Raw genomic sequence first — 10219 nt, forward strand, 5'->3', positions numbered from 1 at the left:
GGGGTTTTAAACTCTCATCACACTTGCAACGTCATTATCTGGACAGCAGATGGCGCTCTTGGATGTGAGTGAAACACCAGACTGTGTCAAGGTCACTGCAGCAGCAGCTCAGGTCTGCCATGAATGAGAGGATGGATGAAGGATGGATGGATGAAGGATGGATGTGAACAGACGCGAAAAATGCAAAAAAAAAAATTGTTTTCACTTGAACACACTGTTTTATAAAAAGAGCCTCAATATTCTGTTAGGTCTGCGACTCCGAGACAAAAACCTTGTTTGTTTGTTGCTTTTAACTTTTCGTTTATAACATTTTTCCCCAAAGGAATATTAACAAAACAAGTAACATATATCACATATATAACGTGTATAATGCACCCCCCCCCCCCCCCCCCCCCAAAAAAAAGGGCATTCAAACAGTGGGAAAAAAATCCCACAACATAAAACACTGACAAGAAATTAATTAATTAATTGCAAGTCTAAATAGCGAAAACCTTTAAAAAAATAAATTTAAAAAATGCCCACGAGGCTCGTGTTTGACAAACCGGATTATTTCCAGGTAAAACACAGAAACGGAGAGTTTCTCTCTCTTCAGGAATCACTGCTTCACTTCTTCAATGAAAATCACGCCGCTCTGTTTCCTTTACGCTTCACGATGGGAAGTGAAGCGTCATTGGGGAAAAAAATAAAATAAATAAATAAAAAACGTGACGTAAACATGTGACCGTCACGTGATCCTGCAGCAGCATCCCTCTCGGTGCATGCCTGTCTGCACGTCCTCCTCCTCCTCCTCCGCCTCTTCATCATCATCATCATCATCACTGCGTCACACGTCCTCCACCATCACAACATTAAAACTACAATTCCCACAATCCTCCTGCGCTGAACCGTCCTCTTGTGTTTAAAGGGTCTTTTTCTCTTCCGCTTATTGAACAAAATTGCGATTTATTAAATAAATATGGCACAGTAGCATTGGTTAACATTTTATATTGCAATAAACTCAAAGAAAGTACAAGATAATAAATAGAAAATAAAAAAATGAAATCTTTTCTTTTTCTCTCTATATTTCAAATGTGAAAAATGGTGACAAAGTTCCTTATAAAGGCAGAAATGCAGAAAAATATGCAGTTTTCCCGTTGGTCCACAAGTGATTCACTTGACATTGTTGTAAAATTTACAGTAAAAAAAAAAAAAAAATGCTCAGTTGTTTCAATGTCTTTAAAGAAGAACTGTACTCTTATGAAGTGAAGATAATAATTTAACACTAACCTCTTTTCAGGCACGGCAGCTGGACACGTGATGTAGTTATATATATATATATCTCTGCGTATACGTGAATATAGATTATCTATATTTTTCTAGCTATATTTCCATAGAATGTAACGTTAATTCTTTATATCATCACTAAAGGGTTTATATATATCGTATGTATATTTATATGTATGTGGGTAGATGGAGTATCTGGGATTGAAGATATGTTGAAGGTACGTATGAAATGAATAAAAAACAACAACACAATTTTAAAAAGTGAACTTGAAAAGTAAGAATCTTAACTTTTTAACTTCCTTTAAAAAAAAATAATAATAATAATAATTGTAAAATTCTAATGGAATTAATTCATTAGTAAGACGAATCTTTGACGGCGATCGATGCCTCTTTCCGCTGATCATTATGGGATGTCTGGCTCGCTCATGGTGAACGTGCGTCCGCTCTCGCGCTGCCCCCCGCCCCCCCTCAGCCAATCAGCTCGCCCCTCCGCTGCGCTGCTTCCGGGTTCAGTCCCCTTTTCCTCCCGACCGGAGCGTCACGAGCGCCCACTCTGCTGCCTGCACGAGACAGAGAGCCGCCCCGAGCCCGCGCACACACCGGAAAGGTAACGTTTACTCTTTATTCCTCGCTTTTTCTTCACTCAAATACCGCGCCAGGCATGAAACTTACACATTTTACGGCTTTATTCGGAAGCTGTGCGGAAAATTCCACTTCTATTTCCTCCTTTAAATGCTGTTTTTTTTTTTTCACCCTTCGTCACGACCCGGCGTCTTGTCATTGAGTTAATAATTAAATTAAAATCACATAAAGCTGCACGACACGGTTTTGTGGCTTGTAGGATGGAGCGTTTTGGAGCCTCTCTCTGTCTATTTTTAACCGTCAGCTGTCTAAATGTCTGTCCATTTAGAGGGGTGTGTGTGTGTGTGTGTGTGTGTCGACTGCAGCTGCAGCAATCATTCTAAGGACATAAAGTACAGTAAAAAAAAAAATGACTGTCTGCAACTTGACGCCATATTTTCTCACACACACACACACACACACACACACACACACGCATACAGAGACAAAATGTGTGTGTGCTACCAGTTGCTTGCAGCAGACAGGGAGGTGTGTCCACCCCTTGAAGGAAAATCACTGTGCAGCTCCACTGTGAGAGATGTTGAGTCATTTCCTCCACCATCACCCCTCTGTAGGACTAATCTATCCCCTGTAAACACCCTCGGCCCATTTTAAACGTTTCTATGAAGATTAATTCAACGGCAATCGACTCCCAGACCTGCTCTCACTCTGCAGTCCGGACTCTGGACACAGATCAAGTGTCAGTCCTCCACTATTTATTTATTTATTTATTTATTTATTTATTTATCTGCCGGCTGCCATTTTGTGCCTCCATTTTGCCGGCATGCACTCCAGTGTTTGCAGTAATCTGACACTGAAAGGCAGAAGGAGCTCAGAAATCCACAGGCCTGCAACCGGGGAGGGATGAGTGTGCATCTTTATAACCTGTGGCTCCTCTTCTCCGTGAATCGGTGTACAAGACATTGTCATTTACAGTTAAAACCAAAAAAAGGAATCAAAGGTTACTTGTCGAAAGAAATCTGACGACAATATTAAGATTAAGAAGAAAAAAACAACAAAGTTCTGAAGCTAAATTCTCCATGTAGGGTCTCTTTGAGTCTTGGGAGTCGTGTTGCCTCTCGTCAGAGACTCCAGTCTGGACGCCCGGCCCCGGTCCCAGAGTCCATCCGCCCTGTTTGAGAGTGTCCCGACGGAACAGCGGCTTTATGTGGGACAGTTTGTCCTCTGGCGGGTCGATGAGGCTGCGGGCGTCGTGCTTTTAAACTCCCTCTGACCTCCAGCGGCTGGAGTTCACCGAGATAACGGGAGATTACACCGTCACCGTGCAGTTTGGACAGAAAAAGAAAACAAACATTGTCGCAAAAGTTTTTCTTCTCGCTATCAGGGGGGCGGAGGGGTGTTGCTTCATCGTTTGCCCGTTGAACCGTTTCGCAACCATTTTTGTTTTGTGCAATCTGATAGATAACCGAAGTGGACCTGCAGAGGTTTTTTTTTTTTTTCCTATTGTGCTGCAGAGGCCACGCCCCCCCCCACCCCCACCCCACCCCACCCCCCGTCCTGTGTCTTAACGTCCCCGCCGGTTCACGTCTGCTCTGCCTCCGAGACGCCGTCAAGTTGCAGGAAGTGTCCGTCCTCCGTGGTGACGCCCGTCTCTCCCCTCGTCTTTCCCTCCGCAGATCCAGAACCAGAACCATGTCCATCCTGAAGATTCACGCCCGGGAGATTTTCGACTCCCGTGGCAACCCCACGGTGGAGGTCGACCTCTACACCAAGAAAGGTACCGTATGACCCGCCGCCTCCTCTCGGCACTCGCCTGTTGCGCATCGATCCATCCTGCAAAGTGGATTTTTGCTGCAGGACGAGAACTTTCCTCCCCGTTGGAGATGATTTGAGGAGACGAGGAGGCACATCCTGTGAAACCTCCTGAGATTAAGCCTCGTTTTTCACCCCCCCCCCCCCCCCCGTTTAGTTTTAACGCTGTTGTGGTGTGAATGCAACAGGTCCTTTCCAAACCTGTTCACATGCTCATTGTCCAGGAAGGACTTGGTATTTCAGTTGAACTGTTTATTACGTAATGGATATTAGGTTTTAAAAAACTGGACTCTCTTGGTTTCCCTGTATCAGATGGCGACGGTGTGAAAATAGCCTGTAACCTCACACTGCCGGCTACTGTAGGGATTCCTGCACTGCAGATCGTCGTACAGTCGCTCCGTCCCGTGAAGCCTGAGCGTCTCGTGCAGAGCCGGAGAGTTTGGTCGAGCACAACTCGTCACCGTTTGACATGCGTGTTTACGGCTAAGATCAATTTATTCAATGAACTAAAAGCCCCGGAGCGTTCCCCGGAGAACTTCTCTGCTCCCAGTGAAACGCGGCAGGAATGTTAATGAAGCAGCCTGAATGAGCGCTGGCGTGGAAAATCCGCCGCGGCGGCTCCAGAATGGGCCGACCGGTTCCGGACGGGAGCTCCTGTTGACTGTAAACAGCCGCCTTGTGTTCTCTTTTTTTTTGACGCGGTTTCCTTTTAAGAACCGCGGCCGAGCCTCTGCGGCGAGACGGAGGCTGCAGCACGCAGCTCGCCTCCCCCCGGTTACTACTGTCCTGTTATGTAACCGGCTTCAAGGGCACGCTGGAGAACCTCGGTGAAATGATGTCATTGCAGTAGCCGTGGTAACCTCTTCACACACTCCTCCTGTTGCGTCGTGTGTCACACGAGCAGAGTGTGTGTTAAGCAGGAGCGTCTTCGCTCCCCAAGTCTGATTTTGGCTGGAAATTCTCCGGACGGTGTTTGAGCCAGGTGATGTCTGGGTGCAGATGATGAGTTAATCCGGTGTGTGTGTGTGTGTGTGTGTGTGTGTCCTCTTGCCCTAAGCCCTCAATCCCCTCAGACTCACACCACCCTGCCGCCCCACTGAGCAAACTGAATGAGGTTGTTTTTTTTTTTTTTCATTTGGGCCCGCACCAACTTCTCTCCACTCGGGTGAATCCAAAATGGCTCTCCTCTGTGGTGTATGGGCGTGGCTTGACATCCTGCCACGGATGCTCTGCACATGCTCAGTCCGCAGCCGGACCCCCCCCCCACCCCCCGGTTACATCACAGCCTCCTGCAGCACGACCGGCTCCCTGCATGCTTTGTCTCCATCCCTGCACTCTGAGGCTGATTGGACAGTGTCCCACTCATGCATTTTACACACCCAGCAGCCCCTCCTGGACACAATGTCCTCACTCTCTCTCTCACACACACACACACACTCACACACACACACACGGTGTGTGCTGGATAATCCTCACATACAAAAAAATGACTCTGCAAGATGAACGTAGTAATGTTGATTTGAAACATTTATCAAACTCCAGTCACTCCTCTCTCGTATCGTCCAACCCTCTGGACGGAGATCACAGCAGCAGCGGCTACTCAGGCTTTGAAATATATTATTTTATCCACGATTAAAGCTGCTGATAAATATCTGATTAAAATTATGTTGGAATCCGGTAAAAACAGTATAACAAGGAAGGGGCTAACTGAGGCGCCGCCGACAAACGAGCACAGAAACGACGGAAAAGCAAAATGTGTGTGAATAAGTTCATTAAATACTGGAACAGATGGAAAACTGTCTTTGATGTCCTGACTTCTCAACAGAGTGCTGGATATAAAGAGTCTGATTGCTCCGATAAACTGAATCAGAATGTGTATACATGCACGTAAACATCTACTGATGGTATAATATACTGTTATTGTTCACTGTACTGCTGTAAGAAATTAAACCTAATCTCAATGATAATGCCAGCAAACCCCTGTTATTGTATGAGCTTGTATTTCTGTTTGTGTGCACCCTGCTGTCAATAAAAAATATCAAGAAAAGAGAAGGTCTTAAATCCAAAATGTCCCTCAGGCCTGTTCAGAGCCGCCGTCCCCAGCGGCGCCTCCACCGGCATCTACGAGGCTCTGGAGCTCCGCGACAACGACAAGACGCGCTACATGGGCAAAGGTAAAGACCCCCCCCCCCCCCCTCCTCCATGTCATTCCACCCCTCCTCTCCACCCTCCCATCCTCCTCACCTCTCCCCCCCCCTCTTCCTTCTCTCCCACTGCCAGGAGTGAAAAGAGCCGTTAAATATATCAATGAGTTCTTGGCCCCTGCTTTGTGTAACCAGGTAAAGCGCAGCCTCCCGCTGCAGCATGGAGAATGAGCGTGGAGTTTTGAAAACTAAAACTAAAAACTAAACCGCTTGACCCCCCCCCCCCCCCTCCCCCTCTGCTCGCTTGTCCTCCTCCGGCCGGGTCAGTCATGGTCTGCTTGTCCCTTGCAGGTGTCTCAAAAGCAGTTGATCATATCAATAAAACAATTGCACCTGCACTGGTTAACAAGGTAGGACCATTTATTGTTTGGCTAACATTACATGATGTCACGTATAGAATTCACATGATCAGTCTCTTTTCTTAATCGGTCCCGGAAATTGATTCTTAAACAGACTGGTGTTGACGCTCGTCTTCCTCGTTGGTTCTCGTCTTCTGTATGCCTTGTAATGATTGGTTAACCGAAATACTCCTTACTCGGCGTTCCGCTGAGCTTTGTGGTTTGATTCTAACAAGCTATGATTAACATTATCAGTGTTTTTAACCTAAATTAACAATTTAAATATTCTTTTTTTTTTAATGGCGATGTTTTGTAAACCTGCCGATTGTTTGTGGTTCAGGATGTGAACGTGAAGGAGCAGGAGAAGATCGACAAGCTGATGCTGGACATGGACGGCACGGAGAACAAGTGTAAGTTTTGCTCTTTACGGCCTCGGAAAGGCCGACGTGTGCAGACTGCGTCTGCAGACGGAGGAACTCGGCTCGCTGCGTGCCGCCACTCGCTTCTCAGTCGTACTTTAATCACGTTCAGCATGTGGCGTCGCTGGAATGTGAGCTCCTGCTTCTCTGTAGCGGCGGCGGGTTAATTCTGCTGCTTCAATGTTGCTGGTGTTTTTAAAAATGAGATTTCGGTAGAACATAATTTAAATTCTGTCTTACTATTATCATTTTATTAATATTAGAGAATCTCACCAGGTTGTATTGGAGCTCTTTCATGATGGGAAAATTAATCAAATGTGTTTTCTATAGAGGGGAAGTAAGTTTGATTTTTAACCATTGGAATCGTCAAAAAACATGAGAATGTACATATTTGCTAAGCGTGGACACAGACGACTTATCGATTCCTCCGCCTTTGCAGCCAAGTTCGGTGCCAACGCCATCCTGGGCGTGTCTCTGGCCGTGTGCAAGGCCGGCGCTGCAGAGAAGGGCGTCCCCCTCTACCGCCACATCGCCGACCTGGCCGGAAACCCCGAGGTCATCCTGCCCGTCCCGGTGAGCATGACTCGGCGCATTTCGCCCAGGGGGGGGGGGGTTCCCGTACGGACGGCGCTCTAACGTTCCCGTCCCTCAGGCCTTCAACGTCATCAACGGCGGCTCCCACGCCGGCAACAAGCTGGCCATGCAGGAGTTCATGATCCTGCCCATCGGCGCCAGCAGCTTCAAGGAGGCCATGCGCATCGGCGCCGAGGTCTACCACAACCTGAAGAACGTCATCAAGGAGAAGTACGGCAAGGACGCCACCAACGTGGGGGACGAGGGAGGTTTCGCCCCCAACATCCTGGAGAACAAAGAAGGTGTGGAAACGAAAACTAAATGCAGCCGGGATCTGAAAACACCGATAGTTTTTTTTGGTCTTGGGGCTTCATGTTTCACACCCCAAGTTACAGATGATATTGAACATATATTATTGGCTGCAGTTTTTTCTTTTCAAAAGCAAAAACCGCGACAATCACAGCAAGATACAAATAAAAATAAGACAACAAAAGCAGCCGAAAATACCAATCGATATACATTTGAGAGCGACAGACCACAAAGAAAATAAAAGTCACGGATACTCTGACAATGAACCTGTTGTGTTGGAATCCGACACATCATTTCAGAAATTGGCTTCCATGTTTGATCAAACGTTGTAATTGAGTGCGTCGGTGAACATCTTATTTTTATATGCAAAAAAAATCCCTTTACATCAGTTCTCTTGATCATGAGTGGAGACAGTTTCCTGTTTCCACCTTAAACGCAAAGCAAAGGTTATTGCATTGAGAGCACCGTTGTGGAAAAGTGTTGTTTGGAGGCGACACGCCGACGAGAGCAGTCGGAGTGTGGATGGGAGGAACCCGACTCTTTAAGAAAGAGTTCAGAGTTGCTAGTTTGAAGCAGGAAGCAGGAAGGCACTTCTACTTATCGTGTCGCCCTTCAGGCACGGCTTCTAAATTTAGTCCGCCACATGGAAGTGAGTTCCAAGCCGCGACTCCGGTGTCGGCTCATTGTGCTGACGTGACAGAAGCCCCGCGGCAACGTGTCGACTTAACGTTCTGGCCGTTGTGTCCGTCAGCTCTGGAGCTGCTGAAGAACGCCATCGGCAAGGCGGGCTACACCGACCAGATCGTCATCGGCATGGACGTGGCCGCCTCCGAGTTCTACAAGGACGGAAAGTACGACCTGGACTTCAAGTCGCCCGACGACCCCAGCCGCTACATCTCCGCTGACAAGCTCGGGGATCTGTACAAGAGCTTCGTGAAGGATTACCCCGGTGAGTTGGAGGGGAGAAAAACACTGCAATGGAAGCGAGGGGAGTTTTCTCTCGGTTCAGTGGAGGAGCTGCAGCGGTCGTGAAGATGATCTGTATCTGAAGTTCAGTCTTTTCTCTTCACTTTAAAATAATAAAAAATAAATAAATTCGGGTTAAACTGGCCAATAATGAGCGTGTGAGCGCTTAGCAGCTCGTTCACGCTGCCCCCTGGTGGCCAAACGGTAGAAAATCTCCCTGTGAATCAGCCCTGATGTGTTTGACTTTTACACAGATGTTGATGCCAGCATGCAGGTCTTGATACTGCATCAATACTCTTACTTTAACCAAACGTGTCTCCCCCACAGTGGTGTCCATCGAGGACCCCTTCGACCAGGACGACTGGGCCGCCTGGACCAAATTCACCGGCACCACCAGCATCCAGGTGGTGGGAGACGACCTGACGGTCACCAACCCCAAGCGCATCGCCAAGGCCGTGGACGAGAAGTCCTGCAACTGCCTGCTGCTGAAGGTCAACCAGATCGGCTCCGTCACCGAGTCCCTGCAGGCGTGAGTCTCCCCGGACCGCCCGTCCTCAACATGTCCGGCTATCCGTCTGTCCGGCTCCAGAGGCTTTAAACCAAAAACTCCTCCTCTTCCTCAGCTGCAAGTTGGCCCAGAGCAACGGCTGGGGCGTGATGGTCAGCCACCGCTCCGGGGAGACGGAGGACACCTTCATCGCCGACCTGGTGGTCGGTCTCTGCACCGGACAGGTGAAGACGGCGAGGAGACGTTGAGACCATCGGCCATCGAGCTTCCGGACTTCAGAGTTTCACCGGTTTTTTTTGTGTGTTCTTTGTCTGCAGATCAAGACGGGCGCCCCCTGCCGATCTGAGCGTCTGGCCAAGTACAACCAGCTGCTTAGGTGCGTCCTCCACACACACACACACACACACACACCGTGACGCCGCCGCCGCTATGCTAACACCCCGTCCTCTCCGTGCTTTCAGGATCGAGGAGGAACTCGGGGCCAAAGCCCGCTTCGCCGGTAAGGACTTCAGACATCCCATCTGAGCCGCTCTCCTGCCCCGGGCCTCTGTGTGTTCATTGCTCATAAATAACCTCACACACACACACACACAGACACACACACACACACCTGTAAACGCCACGCTCGGTCGCCTGCCCCGTCCGGACAGAGGTTGAAGAGATTCGCCGCTGGTTTTCAAGGTCCAACTCTGCGACGGCGCCTCCGGACGCAGCCGCCGGTTTCAGCTCATTTCTCACTCTGTGCTTCGGCTTCCCTCAGTCGTACCGGTTCTCCCGTGTCGTCGTGTCCGTGAGCGAGTGTTTTTGTTTTTTTTTTGTTTGTTTTTTTTGGTTCCGTTCGGCTTCATGTGAGTTTTCTTGTGATTCTGGTCCTACTGAGTATTCGAGCTACTGTAACTTTAGCGCGGCCCTGCTCCGGCAGCGGCGCGGCGCTACACGTGCAATGTGTCGCATCCGAAAAGGTCTCGTGTTGCTGTAAGCGTTGGCAGAAATAAATAAATAAATAATATAGTTTGAGATGCTGTGTGGCTCTTTCTTGCTAGTTAAATGTTTAGTTATTAAAATGTCGAGAGGATGAGACTTGAATTTTTTTACTTGGATTCTTGATCAAACAGTCAAGTATTTCACATGATGCAGCCTGAAAAGAGTGAATTGAAACGTTTAAATCCAACCTTTTACTTGAAACCATCACATCCTGTACAATTACAGAAAACCATTGAAGGAACCTCACAACACAATGTGTGA

The 10219-nt window shown here is 48.0% G+C and overlaps 1 protein-coding gene across 2 annotated transcripts; it reads left to right on the forward strand.

Moving 5' to 3' along the window:
* The first annotated feature begins 1803 nt into the window (after nucleotides 1-1803).
* eno1a (enolase 1a, (alpha)) lies at nucleotides 1804-9991 on the forward strand. Of its 2 annotated transcripts, none has more exons than XM_080496603.1 (12): nucleotides 1804-1870; nucleotides 3522-3622; nucleotides 5736-5831; nucleotides 5938-5996; nucleotides 6540-6609; nucleotides 7058-7191; nucleotides 7271-7493; nucleotides 8252-8449; nucleotides 8794-8995; nucleotides 9090-9198; nucleotides 9292-9350; nucleotides 9436-9991. In XM_080496603.1, the coding sequence occupies exons 2-12, from the start codon at nucleotides 3538-3540 to the stop codon at nucleotides 9497-9499; spliced, it is 1299 nt and encodes a 432-aa protein (XP_080352729.1). In that variant the 5' UTR covers nucleotides 1804-1870; nucleotides 3522-3537; the 3' UTR covers nucleotides 9500-9991. The 2 variants fall into 2 exon arrangements, with proteins under 2 accessions (XP_080352729.1, XP_080352730.1); XM_080496604.1 differs by lacking the exon at nucleotides 5938-5996 and adding an exon at nucleotides 6153-6211.
* Nucleotides 9992-10219: the final 228 nt, after the last annotated feature.

Source organism: Blennius ocellaris (assembly GCF_963422515.1).
Source record: "Blennius ocellaris genome assembly, chromosome: 5".
NCBI lineage: Eukaryota > Metazoa > Chordata > Actinopteri > Blenniiformes > Blenniidae > Blennius > Blennius ocellaris.